The sequence below is a fragment of the Ranitomeya imitator genome, chromosome 2, assembly GCF_032444005.1.
Source record: "Ranitomeya imitator isolate aRanImi1 chromosome 2, aRanImi1.pri, whole genome shotgun sequence".
Taxonomy (NCBI): domain Eukaryota; kingdom Metazoa; phylum Chordata; class Amphibia; order Anura; family Dendrobatidae; genus Ranitomeya; species Ranitomeya imitator.
In genome coordinates this window covers 546613358-546629431 of record NC_091283.1, presented here as the reverse complement: position 1 = coordinate 546629431, position 16074 = coordinate 546613358, and the positions used below count along the sequence as shown (strand labels likewise).

The following is a 16074-nucleotide window of genomic DNA, read 5'->3' as shown; positions in this document are numbered from 1 at the left end:
TCAGACCATCGCAGTTTCAGGTCCTCTAAGGCGACTAACAAATACAGTAAAAAGTGAAGAGCAAAAAGGTTTTTAAAGTTATAGAAAAAATAAAAAACAATATAAAAGTTCAAACCCCTCCCCTTTTGCCCCATTAAAAATAAAGACATTAAAAAAATACACATTTGGTATCGCTGCATTAGTAAAAGTCCGATCTATCAAAATATATAATTAATTAATTTGATGGGTAAACGGCGTAACGAGAACAGAGATCAAAGCGCCAGAATTACATTTTTTGGCAGCTGCAACATTGCAATGAAATGCGCTAAGAGGCTATGAAAACCCTAAAATGGTATTGGTAAAAACAGCAAAAAAAAATAAGCCCTCACCCAGCATTATATCCCGAAAAATAAAAATGTTATGGAACTTGGAAAGTAGAGACATAAGCACACTTTTTTTAATTACAAGTTTCAGAATTGTTTTCACCATTTAAGTAGAAAGAAAACCCTACACATGTTTGGCATCTGTGTACTTGTACAGACCTAGAGACCCAAACGACAATTGTGGAATTGCACTTTTCTTGCAAATTCAACACAACTTGTCCCGCAAAAAAGTGTCCTCAAACAACTATATGGATGGAAAAATGAAAAAGTTATGGCTCTTGGAAGAAGGGGGGGGGGGGAGGGGGAAACTAAAAAAATAAATAAATCGGAAAATAACCATGTCAAGAAGGGGTTGAGAATCTTGCAATTTTCACACTTTTAAGATTCGTGCTTCCTGACCTTTTAGGAAATGTTTTCCGCAACACTCCATAGTATAAGAGGCAGGATTATAATGACACTACTATACACAGCTGATAACAGAAGATACACCAATCACAAAAGGCGATGTCATAGCTGACCATGCTCCCCTTCCCTTCACTATAACCTTAGCACAGGCTCATTAGAGATTTCAGTACAAAAGATATGGCCGAGAGCTGATCACTGTGACTACATACATGTGTTGTTTCCTGAAACAACAGGAAGTTAGAGTTTAGAAATGCCCCAGTGGCCGTTTTTTTTTTAAATTGCAAGATATAATTTTTTTTACTTGTAAACCTGATTGTTATATGTAAACAAAAAGGCCAAAAATATAAAAAACTTGATTTAAGCAATAAGTAATTTTGTGATGATAGCTTCCTTTTAACCTCTTGAGTCATAGGATCTTACATTCTATTTATCAATTTGGTTTAATCTATTATCCAGACCTGATTAAGCCTCTGCCTGTACCACTGCAATGACTGCTGTTTAACTATTTAAATGCAGCTGTCAATCACTAACAGTGGCATTTAAATAATATGATAACCAATGTGCATGCTGGCTGGTGCCCCCCGATATACGATCATGTGGGAAGGATGAGTAGTCATAGTAGTTAGGTGCCCGCTGAAGGCCTCAGTCGCCACCATCTTGGTAATCCTCTGAAGCTTACTGTGAGATATACTATATACTCCAATACTGCGATATTGCAGTATATAGTATAAGCCATCAAAAGCTCACAGGTTAAAATCTCTTAGGGGGAATAAAAAAATAAGGTAAAAAAATCAATAAAAAAAAGTATTTAAAAAATATAAAAAAAATATAAAAGTTTAAATCATCCAGCTTTTCCCAGTTGTAAAATAAAGAAATAAAAAAATTAATAATAACATACCGTAATTGGTATCCCTGATTCCTTAACTGTCTGGTCTATCAATATATAAGATGTTTTTAAACATACGATGAACTCCAAAAACAAATGTGTTTTTTTTTCAGTAACTGGATTTCCCCCTTACAAAATGATCAATATGTCATATATTACCCAAAAAGTAGGAATGAAATCTACAGTTTGGCATACAAAAAACAAGCCCTCATACAGCTCTATCTATAAAAAAAGAATAAAGATATGGGTCTCAGAAAATGGCAGCCCAATACCATTTTTTTTTTTACAAATTTCAGCATTTTTGAAGATTCTCAGAAGTTTGGTATTGTTGTAATCAGACTCACTTAAATAATCATGTTTCTGACATTTTCAGTACATGATGTGGTAAAATGAATGGTGTCATTCAAAAATAAAACTTCTCCCCCAAAAATTCAAGCCCTCATATGGCTATGTCGACAGAGCAATAAAAAAGTTGTGCCTCATGGAAGAAGAAAATGAAAAATCGGCCGTTGCTGAAGGGATTAAATCTCATAAAAATTAACTCGATAACATTTTATCTGAAGAGAAACTGCAATCTTCTAGGAAAAAAACACTCACTTGTTTTTGCTCTTCGCCCAGGCTGTCCCACATAGAAGCCACAATTTTGGACACATCTCCAAATGTGGCATTGGGGTTCTGTCCTTTGATAGCTGCTTGTGTGTCCCTAAAAAATAGGGCATAGGCCGACACAGGTTTCTGGGGCTCATTTGGATCCTTCTTCTTCTTTTTCTTCTGGTTTTTCGGCTTTTTACCCAGATCAGCAGAAGGTCGTTTCTCTCCAGCAACCTGCAAACAGACACATTGTTGTTCCATTGTGGCTTTCTAGCTGTTGAGAGTGGAGGCCTGAATACATGAAAAACTGAATTTCTTTGAATTAAATACATTGTTTCACCATGAGAATGCCTAAAAATATGCTGCATATTCTGTTTGTGCAAATCAACATCATGTAAGTGATTCTTTGCTCTTTTAAAAGCACTAATACAGCACAGGTTTTTTTTTATTGTAGATCTGGAGTGGTGCTTCTAATCTAAGTTCCCTGCCTTACTCACCAGCGTCTGTACTCACCTTCTATCAGCACCACTCCGGTTGGTCTTCCACGGGTTGTGATCAGCTGGATCACTCCAGTTGTTTGCTGGGTGAGCCAGAAGTCCCTTTTAATGCAAATCAATGAGAGGCGCATTCTCATAGACCTGCGTTCAGTGCTTGTGACTGTTAATTCTGACTCAGAATTTTGCGGTCACAAGATGGCACCATGAGACCGGAGTGGTGCCAAGAAATAGTGAAGACGTGGCATGCTAGTAGAAAACTAGGGTCAGGGACCTTAGGTTAGTAGCACCACTCTAGCGCTGAAAATAAACACCCCAAAAATGTTGGAATGGTGCTTTGTGAGACTACCTCTTCAATACAAGACTAAATACAAATGGGAACTAGCCAAATAACACCATTTTTGTAACACCTAAATAATTTTAAATGTGTAGAACTAATGGCTGATTAGTTGCACAGGATTAATTATACCTTGTATATATACTGTATGTAATATATACGGTATATATATATATATATATATATATATGTGTGTGATCGCTTTATACAGTACAGACCAAAAGTTTGGACACGCCTTCTCATTTAAAGATTTTTCTGTATTTTCATGACTATGAAAATTGTACATTCACACTGAAGGCATCAAAACTATGAATTAACACATGTGGAATTATATACTTAACAAAAAAGTGTGAGACAACTGAAATTATGTCTTATATTCTAGGTTCTTCAAAGTAGCCACCTTTTGCTTTGATGACTGCTTTGCACACTCTTGGCATTCTCTTGATGAGCTTCAAGAGGTAGTCACCGGGAATAGTCTTCCAACAATCTTGAAGGAGTTCCCAGAGATGCTTAGCACTTGTTGGCCCTTTTGCCTTCACTCTGCGGCACAGTTCACCCCAAACCATCTCGATTGGGTTCAGGGCTGGTGACTGTGGAGGCCAGGTCATCTGGTGTAGCACCCATCACTCTCCTTCTTGGTCAAATATCCCTTACACAGCCTGGAGGTGTGTTTGGGGTCATTGTCCTGTTGAAAAATAAATGATGGTCCAACTAAACGCAAACCGGATGGAATAGCATGCCGCTGCAAGATGCAGTGGTAGCCATGCTAGTTCAGTATGTTTCAATTTTGAATAAATCCCCAACAGTATCACCAGCAAAGCACCCCCACACCATCACACCTCCTCCTCCATGCTTCACGGTGGGAAATAGGCATGTAGAGTCCATCCGGTTCACCTTTTCTGTGTCGTACAAAGACACTGTGCTTGGAACCAAAGAGCTAAGATTTGGACTCATCAGGCCAAAGCACAGATTTCTACTGGTCTAATGTCCATTCCTTGTGTTCTTTAGCCCAAACAAGTCTCTTCAACTTGTTGCCTGTCCTTAGCAGTGGTTTCCTAGCAGCTATTTTATCATGAAGGCCTGCTGCACAAAGTCTCCTCTTAAAAGTTGTTGTAGAGATGTGTCTGCTGCTAGAACTCTGTGTGGCATTGACCTGGTCTCTAATCTGAGCTGCTGTTAACCTGCGATTTCTGAGGCTGGTGACTCGAATAAACTTATCCTCAGAAGCAGAGGTGACTCTTGGTCTTCCTTTCCTGGGGCGGTCCTCATGTGAGCCAGTTTCTTTGTAGCGCTTGATGGTTTTTGCCACTGCACTTGGGGACACTTTCAAAGTTTTCCCAATTTTTCGGACTGACTGACCTTCATTTCTTAAAGTAATGATGGCCACTCGTTGTTCTTTACTTACGGTGGCTGCTTTTTTCTCGCCATAATACAAATTCTAACAGTCTATTCAGTAGGACTATCAGCTGTGTATCCACCAGACTTCTGCACAACACAACTGATGGTCCCAACACCATTTATAAGGCAAGAAAACCCACTTATTAAACCTGACAGGGCACTCCTGTGAAGTGAAAACCATTCCGTGACTACCTCTTGAAGCTCTTCAAGAGAATGCCAAGAGTGTGCAAAGCAGTTATCAAAGCAAAAGGTGGCTACTTTGAAGAACCTAGAATATAAGACATAATTTCAGTTGTTTCACACTTTTTTGTTAAGTATATAATTGCACATGTGTTAATTCATAGTTTTGATGCCTTCAGTGTGAATGTACAATTTTCATAGTCATGAAAATACAGAAAAATCTTTAAATGAGAAGGTGTGTCCAAACTTTTGGTCTGTACTGTATATACATGTATATATATATATATATATATAGAGAGAGAGAGAGTTGATAGTTAAATTCTGTCTATTTTTACACTACTAGAAATGATATGTACACTGCTTACCTTATAGTGGGAGTCTGTGTCCTCCTCCTGGGTGGAGCTCGATGGTGAGGGTGTAGCCGATTTACTACCAGGTGGAGAAGGTGATCCGTGAGTAACTCCACTCCTCATTCCCATTTGGGAGATAAGCTGTGATTGGCTGAGTGCACTCATGTGACTGGGGAGCATTCCAGACCGGTTTATCAAGGATACTTGATGATTGGGATCATAAGAGGATCCTTCAGAGTGGACCAGCTCCTGTATCTGATGGGTAGAAATAAAAAAAATATGAGTAACGTGAAAAAATAAAAAAACAAACAAAATAGAAATGGACCTGTTTGCCTGCTAAGATATCATCACTCTCATCATTTTCTTCGTTGTACAGTACAATTGTGAGCATTTTCATTGCTATCAGTATTAACCATTATTATTATTATTATTATATTATTATTATCTCCTGCAGATAAAATAGTGATTTGTTTTCACAACTACAGCAAACAGCCCCAAAAAGTGACACTTCACTGGAATCAAGGTATCTGCCCCTACATTATTCTGCTCTCACATTAGGTGGCCGAAACCTTGTGACAAATTCCCTTTAATCTTTACTTATTAAAAAAAACAACAACAAAATATAATCCATACGAATAAGGTATCAAACCCACAAAATGGATTCTAAAAGCAGAACAGACACTGAATAAGGTAAAATAGCTTCCAGTTATTTTTTCTATTTCATAAACTCTGATCCCTAAATTAATGTTTCAATGCGTTCCTCTAGTCCAAATTGGGTCAGTTCATCAGAAGCCATAGAGATGGGAGTTAATTTATAGTGATGCGCGAACCTGCTGGGATAAGGTGTTATCTGAGCATGCTTGGGTACCAACAGAGTGTCTTCAGTGTGCTAGAACAATATGTTCCAGTCCCCGCGGCTGCATATCTCACGGCTGTTCGACAGCAGCAACACATGGAGGGATTGCCTAACAAACAGTGGCGAGACATGCAACCGCGGGGACTGGAACATACAATATACCAGTGTGTACAGTGTTAATAATGAGTGATGCAAATATGAAATAGACGTCAGAGCAGTCATCAGTGGATGATTTGCATAGGATTTCGTAGGGATGTTACTATACAGTATGTAGTGCAGATGCCAAGATGGAAGCTATGTGCTTTAGCGGACAGTCGTTCACCCTATTGGGCAAAGATAACAGTCTACAATCCAGTATCGGGATTACAGTGCATACATACCTCCATAATGACATTACAGTTATGTAGAAGTCGGGGTTGTCTATGAATTGTCCACAGCGTAATATATACACTAGACCTATAGAATGATCCTAGTAAGGCACATATACACAGCGGTGCAGGACCACTTGGTTCAGTATACTTATTCCTAGGTTATCTATACATTAAATCACCATCATTACGGCTCCTGTTGAACTGCCCCAATGTGGACTAGAGAAAGGCGTAGAGACAGTAATTTTGTGGATTTTATTTGTTGTTTTGAGATATATATATATATGTTTAGTTTTAATAATCATTTACATATTTATTTATTTTGCTCACATATAGAGTGTAATTCATTTCCAAAGTTCTTTACAAACATAATCACTATACTATTATATCTCGTCTTTCTATTTTGAAGGAATTACACATTGGGCCAAGTTATTGGGAAAACTAGTCTCGCCCTAATTCCTGCTAATGATATTTACTTTAGGTTTACACATTGTATATAAAGTTCCGCTAAATGCCACTTTGCTGACGTAATCCATCTCTATCATCTCGCATACTGCCTGCGCTGTGGAATCATGTCTTTAATTATCAATTAAGAACTCATTAGCAGCTTGATTGAGCCACAAAGTGATGTGAAGTGAGGGAATCATACACAATCCCGCTGATTAGTGTCATTAACGGGGGATGGTGCAAGTTGTCATTAAATGACAGCATGGTGTTGGAGATGCTACCATGTCTTCTGGCTGTAGACTTAGCTGAGATGGCTACCTCTATACCTCCTATAGCTATACCCATGGAAACCTAGACATCCTTGGATTCATTGTGTTTATTACTGCACAACTATCAAGTATGATCATTTTTTTTTCAGTTAATAAAAACATAAATATCACTTTAACAAAAAGTCGAAAAGCACAAAAATTGTGGCTTTTGTTGTCTTCTCTTGGCTACAAGCTAAACTCCTCTAAATGAATCCATACCCCAAGAAAGGAAAGATTCTATCAAGAATAATATTACTAATTAGTTTATCTGCCGTGAGCAATTCTTATTTTTTTTACTATCTTTAATGCTCCTTATGGTTATAGAATAACTACCGTAAATTGTCTTTTTTGCATTTATGCGCCAAGAACTACAAAGTTCAGAATTGTTAGAATATACTTTATTAGGTTATGTTCATTCACACTTCTGTTCTTACAAATGAAATAATGTTATAACAGGTCGCTTGCATTGATTATTTAGTGTTCACTATTAGAATGGAATAATGGGTTCTCCATCATGGTGTTTGGGAGAGAAATAATCAAAATACGAAATGTATGAACTAATTTATTTTTACAAAAAATTCCGAACTTTGCCATCCCTGGAAGATAATGAAATATAAAAAAGATTTTAGTTATTCTTTCACAATATTCTGTTTAGTTTGTTTCTCATTTGTAGGGGACCCCAGAAAGAACTTAACTTTTTTTTACATCTTGCTATTTGACTATTTGAAGCTCTCAGAAAATACATCAAAAAGTGCAATAAATGTAGTAAGAGATGATAAATTTGTTAGGAGCCCTGTGCATTTTACACCGGTGTATTTTTTCTTTTACTAGGATGCCATTCTTACAGTGAATCTGTCAACATGTTTTTGCTACCCCATCCGAGAGCGGCACGAAACCAGGGTAGAGACCCTGATTCCAGTGATGTATCACGTAAGGGGCTGCTTGCTGCAGTTTTGATAAAATCTCTGTTATATCTGCTGCAGATTTCCTAATCTAATGCTGAGCTATGTGTAACCCTGTTCTCACTACTATTTAACAGCTTTCCGTGAGCACTGTGCATGAACGTTTAGAATCAATAATGGTGCGGGGTTATAGAGGACTACATAGCAGCAGCTTTACTAGTCCTCCAGTGATAATCTCCTGCTAATAAAACTGTGATCTAAACTATATCAAGTAGCCCATTAAATGACACAACGCTGGAATCAGGGTCTCTGAATCTGCATCATGCTGCTCTCGGATTAAGTGGCAAAAACCTGGTAACAGTTTCCCTTGAAGTAAATATACACCTATGTATTCTTTGTCCATGTTAGCACAAGGTGATAGTATATGGCAATCCAAATTCAGCAGAAGTCTCGGTTCACTTTAGCTTTCTTTATTGTCCATGGTAGCCTCTGTGAAGTGGCCATCATAAATCTATCATGTGGCAGTGATCAATCATGCTGATGAGTAATTAAGGAGCTTTTCTATTACTTGAACCAATCAATGGATGTGACTGGATGTCCAAGTCTTTGATAAGGTCTCATGAAACGGAGCTTGTCACCACCGGGATGTATATGACCTATTAACATGGGCATACAGGTAATAGAAATGTCACACTAGTCCTACCTGTCTGCTTCATATTAATGGTCTTGATGCAGAGAAATGTTATATTCTCTCTTTATGTTAATGATTTCTTCCAGACGTGCGGTGCCCGTAAGAAATCCCTTCCTCCTGTTTTCATTGTAATACTTACCTCCTCCAATCAGCGTCAGTTAGGGCCCCAAAATCCTGCGCCCTGCACTCCCTCCACAATACATACCTCATCCTCTCTTCTGTGGGCACTGCATTCAGGGATCTTCTCAGCAGGTAACTTCCGCTCCAGTAACCTCCGGTGTGTGCGCCGATAAGGTGCTCTCCCCTCTTCCTGCATAGTCATCGCCATGTACACATGGTTCCTAGCGATGACTATGCAGGGAGGAAGGGGGGGGGGGAGAGCGTATTATCGGGGCACACACTGGAGGACGCAGTGACCCGGCCTGTGCAGAAGATCCCTGAATGCAGTGCCCATAGAATGGAGGATGGGGTATGTATTGTGGAGGGAGTGCAGGGCGCGGGATTACCGGGCCTTAACTTACGCTGATGGGACAGGGTAAGGATTATAATGGAGACTGGAGGAAGGGATTTCTTACAGCACCGCACGGCCCGAATCCTGGAAGAAATCATTAACATAAAGACAGAATATAACATTTCTCAGCAACAAGACCTTTAATATGAGGCAGACAGGTAGGACTAGTGGAATATTTCTTTCACCTGTATGCCCATATTAATAGGTCATATACGTCCCGGGGGGTGACAGATTCCCTTTAACTGTCAACCCAACCCTAAGTCAATTGTATGGTCAATGATCTTCATATTTCCTGGAAATTAGAATATTTTTTCTTCTAAGTTATTTAATCCTTAATTTATAGGAATGACAGATACAAAGCCTTCTTGATAGAAATACTTGTATGGACTAAAATTGATTGAAATCTCCAATTCACCATCTCATTGAACTGCAGCATTAATTCGTCTCGCTATGAGCGGCTTGCATGTAGCAATTTTTATAACAGAGTCTCCCTCTACAAGTTCCCGGTGTAATAGAGATTTCTTGCGCAGAAGCCGGAGCTGTCTCTGTGTGCAGAGTAATGTCTGCTTACACACAGGTGCCCAGCTGCTATTGTTAAACCAGCAAGCATTTAATTGAAACAAACGACCATAATAATGGTACATTATCTCTGCAGGCTTGAAGCCATAACAGTTTTAATTATTGAGTTAAGAGTCAAACTAATTTATCCGTTAAAATAACAGAAGCGCCTTTGCTGGCTCTGATCGGCTTATTAGAAGTGGGAATATCAGGGGAACAGCAGGACAACACTGTGAGGCAAACAGGGACTTGTTCCTCCATTCATGAGATGCATGATTTCCAGGACGGAGAATGATTACATTAGTTGGGTTAAGGCTGGTGCCTGCTGTCTAGGCCTGATAAAGGACACCATGACCCAGGTTTAGAGGGGCAGCTGCACAGACCCAGGACATGGCACAAGTAATGATGCCATATTGCTTGACCTGTATAATCTGTAGTCACCATATACTGTAAGTACAGATCCACTATAGTAATAACAGTGGGTCTCCTAGAGGATGCGGCCCATTTCAGGGGCTGCTTAGCACCTCCACACTCCTAAAAACCCTACATAACTCAAGTATATTTTCAATATGTTTGCGAACATCACACACCACATGTGGAGAAAATCCCTGTGCAGGATCTTACTACCCATTAACCCTGCTGTTGTCTTCGGTCAAAAACGACCGACCTTGAACTTCAATATTCTTTAAAATATTCAAGATGCGGCTCTGAAACCCGTGGCCGACCGACCCATCCTCATTTAAGTCAATCAACCACAAGTTTCAGAACCGCATCTTGAACACCCCAAAAAATACCAAAGTTCAAAATAGGTCTCTTCAGACCGAAGACAACAGCAGAGTTAAAACGGGCAAAGACTAACCTAAGGACTTATGGTTCACCCCATAACATTTGACCGCAAAGAATCAGAAACATGAAGAAACATATAATTTTTGTATTCACATTTGTCACAAATTGACCTCTAGAATCGCAAACATAAACTGGTAGATTAATACTGTAATACCCAGGTCATAATAAAGTCATGTGTCGATAAGATAAAAATACTTGAATGGCCACTGGAAGTGATGAGCGAGTGTGCTCGTTACCCGGGTATTCCGAGCACGCTTGGGTGGTCTCCGAGTATCTTCGGCGTGCTCGTAGATCATGTATGTGTCGCTGCAGCTGCATGATTTGGGGCTGCTAGACAACCTGAACACATGCAGGAATTGCCTCTTTGTTAGGGAATCCCCACATGTATTCAGGCTGTCTGGCAGCCGCAAATCATGCAGCTTCGGCGACACAAACTAAATCCCCGAGCACGCCAAAATACTCAGAGAACACCCGAGCGTGCTCGGAAAACTCGAGTAAGGTGCACACTCGCTCATCACTAGTCACCGGTCAACACAGTTTCCCCAAGAAATAAATAGTACAAGCACAAATAAGAAATGCTATAATATATCTATCCATACAGAGAAATGTTCCTCTTTCTTCAACTACTGTATGAGACACTTCTGTTTTACCTTTTGTCTCCTGAAATCATCATTCACTCGGTAAAACAGCTAAAATCTGTTTTTAATCAAAATAAGACAGACACTGAGGGATCACCTTACAGCTGCCTATCGAATGAGGTGGGGCAGAGTGAAACAGACAGCGAGACAGAGTCTGCTGCAGATTTCTAGTAAGTCTTTTTCTTACCGTAGTGCTGGATTCACAACCACACTGCTCAGTACTGCGATATAAATACTCCATGTTGTCTCTTATTTCTTAACACGTGCTATACAGGGACAAGAGTGCAAGATCTCCTCTTCTCTGTTTGCTGAGAATGGAATATTTCACAGCAACTCATGTCCACCCAGGAGGTCAGTGACAATTGCGTGACAAAAGTCATAAAATGTGTACACATATCGCTAATTATGAAAAGTCACCTAAAATTGCAGGCACCTATATGCGTATTGTCTTAGGCGAATAAAATAACAGAGGTCTGCCACATATATGGCCAGTTAATGCCACTGTTTTCTCATAGATGGCTTGTTTGCACAGAAAATAATGAGATTCACAAGTTTTGCCTTAACACGCATATGATCTGTGCGGTCACTGCAATTCCTTGTGGTATTTGCAGAATGAATCAATACGTGGAAATTCAGTGGGAAAATATAATGACACTGACTGTATATGTGCAGCAGAGCTGTATTTGTTCTTTTACTGTTAGTTTTGTGCATAACTTGCTAGACTATGAGAAGAAACACATAACAAGTTGCACTGCCATGGCCAACCAACTCCGCCACTTCTATATCTACTTATACATCAGCAATCCAATCCATATTTTTATCTGCTTCCTTTCTTCATCATTGTACTTGCAATTGCACATAACTTGTTTTATGGTTTCAGTGCTACGTCCTCAAATGATTCTAAAGGAATCTAAAAAATGGAAAACTGAGTTTTGTTTTATTTCTAATGAAGGACTTTATTCTGGCTGTGTCTTTATTTACCATATAACTATAGGATTAGTAATGGATAGGTGTCTTATAGATGCCTCTCCATTTCTAATCTGTGGGATTGATGTCACCTGACAATACAAAGATGACTTCAACCCCACAAATGTGAACCCCATTTGCCACCGCTACAGGGCAAGTGGGAAGAGCCGGGCAAAGCGCCAAGATTGCCGCACCTAATAGATGTGCCTTTTCTGGGAAGTTGCGGGCTGCTATTTTTAGACAGGGGGGCCTATATCAATGGCCCCTTAGCAGCCTGAGAACACCAGCCCCCAGCTGTCAGCTTTAGCAAGGCTGGTTGTCAAAAATGGGGGGACCCCATGCCGATTTTTTAATTAGTTAGTTAGTTAGTTAAATAACACTGGGCCTTTTCATTTACTTATTTATTTACAGTGAGGGTGGCGGGTGAGGAATACTCCCATGAGCTGCTCCTGATCTCACTGTTATTGGCGGCAGCAGGTGTATGCTGATGGAAGTAATAGTCCCATCAGTCGCCTGCTGTCATTGTTATCTCTTAAATACAACTCTCATCATTCTTCCCTGCTCGCGCTGATCGCCGGCAGAGCAGGAGAAAATGATGAGAGCATCTTTAGCACCAGGCATCGGGGAACTGCGCTTACTGCAGCGCTTCTTCCCTGGGGGCGTGTGTGGTGCGGGATGTTTTGCGGCCCGTGCTGACGGTAAATAACTGACATGTCAGAGTGTTTTGCCCACGGACACTGACATGTGCACAGACCCATTCACTTGAAGGCTATGTGCCTACGTTGTGGATTTCTTTGCGGATTTCTCTGCTCAGTTTTTTAATAAATCCGCAAGATTTACCGTGGATTTCCTGCGTTTTTTGTGCGGATTTCAACTGCGTTTTACCACCTGTGGATTCCTATTGAGGAGCAGGTGTAAAATGCTGCGAAATCCGCACAAAGAATTGACATTAGGCTATGTGCACACGTTCAGGTTTTTTCGCGTTTTTTTTTTCGTGTTTTTTCGCGGTAAAAACGCTATAAAAACTCATTAAAAACGCATACATTATGTATTCTATCATTTAGAATGCATTCTGCATGTTATGTGCACATGGATGCGTTTTTTTCCGTGAAAAAAACGCATTGCGGTAAAAAAATGAGCATGTTCATTATTTTTGCGGATTTTCTGCGTTTTTCCCGCAACTCTATGCATTTGGGAAAAAACGCACAAAAAATGCACCAAAACGCGTCAAAAACGCGTCAAAATCGCGGTAAAAACGCATGCGGATTTCTGGCAGAAATGTCCGGTTTTTGTCAGGAAAATTTCTGCAAGAAATCCTGACGTGTGCACATACCCTTAAGCCGCCCATGTTACCTGAAAGAGGAGAAAAAGAGGTTAGATTATACTCACCCAGGGGCGGTCCTGCTCTGATGGGTGTCTCAGGTCCGGAACAGCACCTCCCATCTTCATTCCATGACGTCCTCTTCTGGTCTTCACGCCGCGGCTCCGGCGCAGGCGTACTTTGTCTGCCTTGTGGAGGGCAGAGCAAAGTACTGCAGTGCGCAGGCGCCGGAAAGGTCAGAGAGGCCCGGCGCCTACGCACTGCAGTACTTTGCTCTGCCCTCAACAGGGCAGACAAAGTACGCCTGCGCCGGAGCCGCGGAGTGAAGACCAGAAGAGGACGTCATGGAATGAAGATAGGAGGCGCCGGTGCGGACCTGAGACACCCATTTGACCGAACCGCAGCGGGACCGCCCCTGGGTGAGTATAATCTAACCTCTTTTTCTCCTCTTTCAGGTTACATCGGGGGCTTATCTACATCATTACAGAATGCTGTAGATAAGCCCCTGATGACGGTGAGCTTACCTCACCATCGATTTTGGGGGTGACCAGTTCCCTTTAAGATTGGCCTTTCGGTTTAACTTTCCGCATAAGTCACTATCCCTCATGTGGGAACGTGACTGCTGTGGAGGTTAAACTAAAAGGCCCATCTTAATTTTGTTTTATAAATTGCCCTTCTCTGTAATATTGACAGGTACAGTTCACCCATAAAAGTGATTGCCAGAGGGCCCTATGTTAAAGTGACAGGTACAGTGTTCCCAGAACAGTCAATACTAATATAGAAGGCAATATATCCATATGTTGAAACTTCCAGTTTTCCAAGGTGCCAATAATCTCAGCTGATCTGACAGTTGCTTGCCATTGACTTGTTGAGTTATTATTACTACTCAAGATGGGTGTTTATTGCTGGGCTTCACAGGTCTTAACATGCATGCTAAGTGATCATCACATTTCATCTGGAATACAAAGCTTCAGGAACATCCATGCATTGGGCCAGTAGTTGCTTATTTAACCTAAGAAGCTGTGTAAAGGAGCCCAATAGGTCATCTTACAAGCAGCTTCCTACTATTATTTAGATTGTATTTAAGTAGATTACCTGATAAACTTCATTGCTCGCAATTACTAAAGGTACCTTCACACATAACGATTTCGTTAACGATATCGTTGCAACGTCACGCTTTTTGTGATGTAGCAACGATCCCGCTAACGATCTCGTTATGTGTGACAGCGACCAACGATCAGGCCCCAGCTGGGAGATCATTGGTCGTTGGGGAATGATCAGGACCTTTTTTCGGTCACTGATCACCCGCTGTCATCGCTGGATCGGCGTGTGTGATGCCGATCCAGCGATGTGTTCACTTGTTACCAGGGTAAATATCGGGTTACTAAGCGCAGGGCCACGCTTAGTAACCCGATATTTACCCTGGTTACCATTGTAAAAGTTAAAACAAAATAACAGTACATACTCACATTCCGATGTCTGTCACTTCCCCCGCCGTCAGCTTCCCTGCGCTGACTGTCAGCGCCGGCCGTAAAGCAGAGCACAGCGGTGACGTCACCGCTGTGCTCTGCTTTACAGCCGGCGCTGACACATTCAGTGTGGGAAGCTGACGGCGGGGGACGTGACAGACATCAAAATGTGAGTATGTAGTGGTTTTTTTTTTAACTTTTAGTTACATGGGACATCTGTCTGCATCCGCCCTTAGTTATTAGGATAGGTTTATTCAGTGCAGTTTTTCATGTATAATCACTACCAAAAGGACAAAGTTATGTAATAAAAGTTAGAAAAATATTTAGAATTGAGAGTCCTCAGTGGTTGATACCTTTTAATGGCTAATTGAAAAGATGGTAACAAATTGCAAGCTTTCGAGGCTACACAGGTCTCTTCATCAGGCACAGACTAAAGCAAATTCTGACGAATCACATATTTATACACAACACAGCACAGAACTGTCATTATGGGAGAGTGATAAGTGATAAACAGTTGTGTCCATATATATTGGAAAGTTCCTAGATTAGGAGTGAATGTTTTGTTATCCTCTGATTGGGGTCTGGTTCTGTTATGATGACCCCACATGGTCTGAAGTGCAAATTCCTTAATTGATGTAAAAAGACATAAATCCATGCGACACATTCATTCCTGCACTGAGTGTGTCAAAGGTCGTCATAAGTTTATACTCCCAGATTATCCTGTCTCTCTGAGATTTGAAGCTACCTTTCAATACAAGTAATTTCAGGTCCATGGTGCTATGATCAGGCATACAAAAATGTTTGGCCACAGGTAGATCCATTCTTTTTTTTTTTATTGAATGGCGGTGAAAATTTATCCTTGTTCTCAGTTTTTGCCCTGTCTCCCCTACATACAGACCCCCAGTTGGACATTTAGTACAAATAATTAAGTACACCACATTAGATGTGGTGCAGCTGAAGGTACCTGGGATCTTGTAGTCCTGATGTGAATTGGGGATCTTTATCTTTTCCGTGGTCATTATAAATGGACAGGTTTTACTTTTTTTTGGTTGCAAGGAAAGGTTCCTGCAACTGTTAGAGAGTACAGGGAGCTTCTGACAATGATGCTTCTTATATTTGGGGGCTACCTAAAACACAGTAGTGGGGGGTCTGGAAAAATGGATTGCATGTGGGCATCTTTTTGTAGTAAA

At 40.6% G+C, this 16074-nt stretch overlaps 1 protein-coding gene across 3 annotated transcripts in view; it reads right to left on the bottom strand.

Moving 5' to 3' along the window:
• The window catches only part of TOX2 (TOX high mobility group box family member 2), a 150912-nt gene that overhangs the window by 13403 nt on the left and 121435 nt on the right, over window positions 1–16074 (bottom strand). For all 3 annotated transcript variants that reach the window (XM_069751941.1, XM_069751942.1, XM_069751944.1), the window contains 2 exons: window positions 5019–5258; window positions 2251–2478 (listed from right to left, as the gene is read on the bottom strand). In XM_069751941.1, the coding sequence (XP_069608042.1) occupies window positions 2251–2478; window positions 5019–5258 (468 nt within the window). The remainder of the gene's footprint in view (window positions 1–2250; window positions 2479–5018; window positions 5259–16074) is intronic.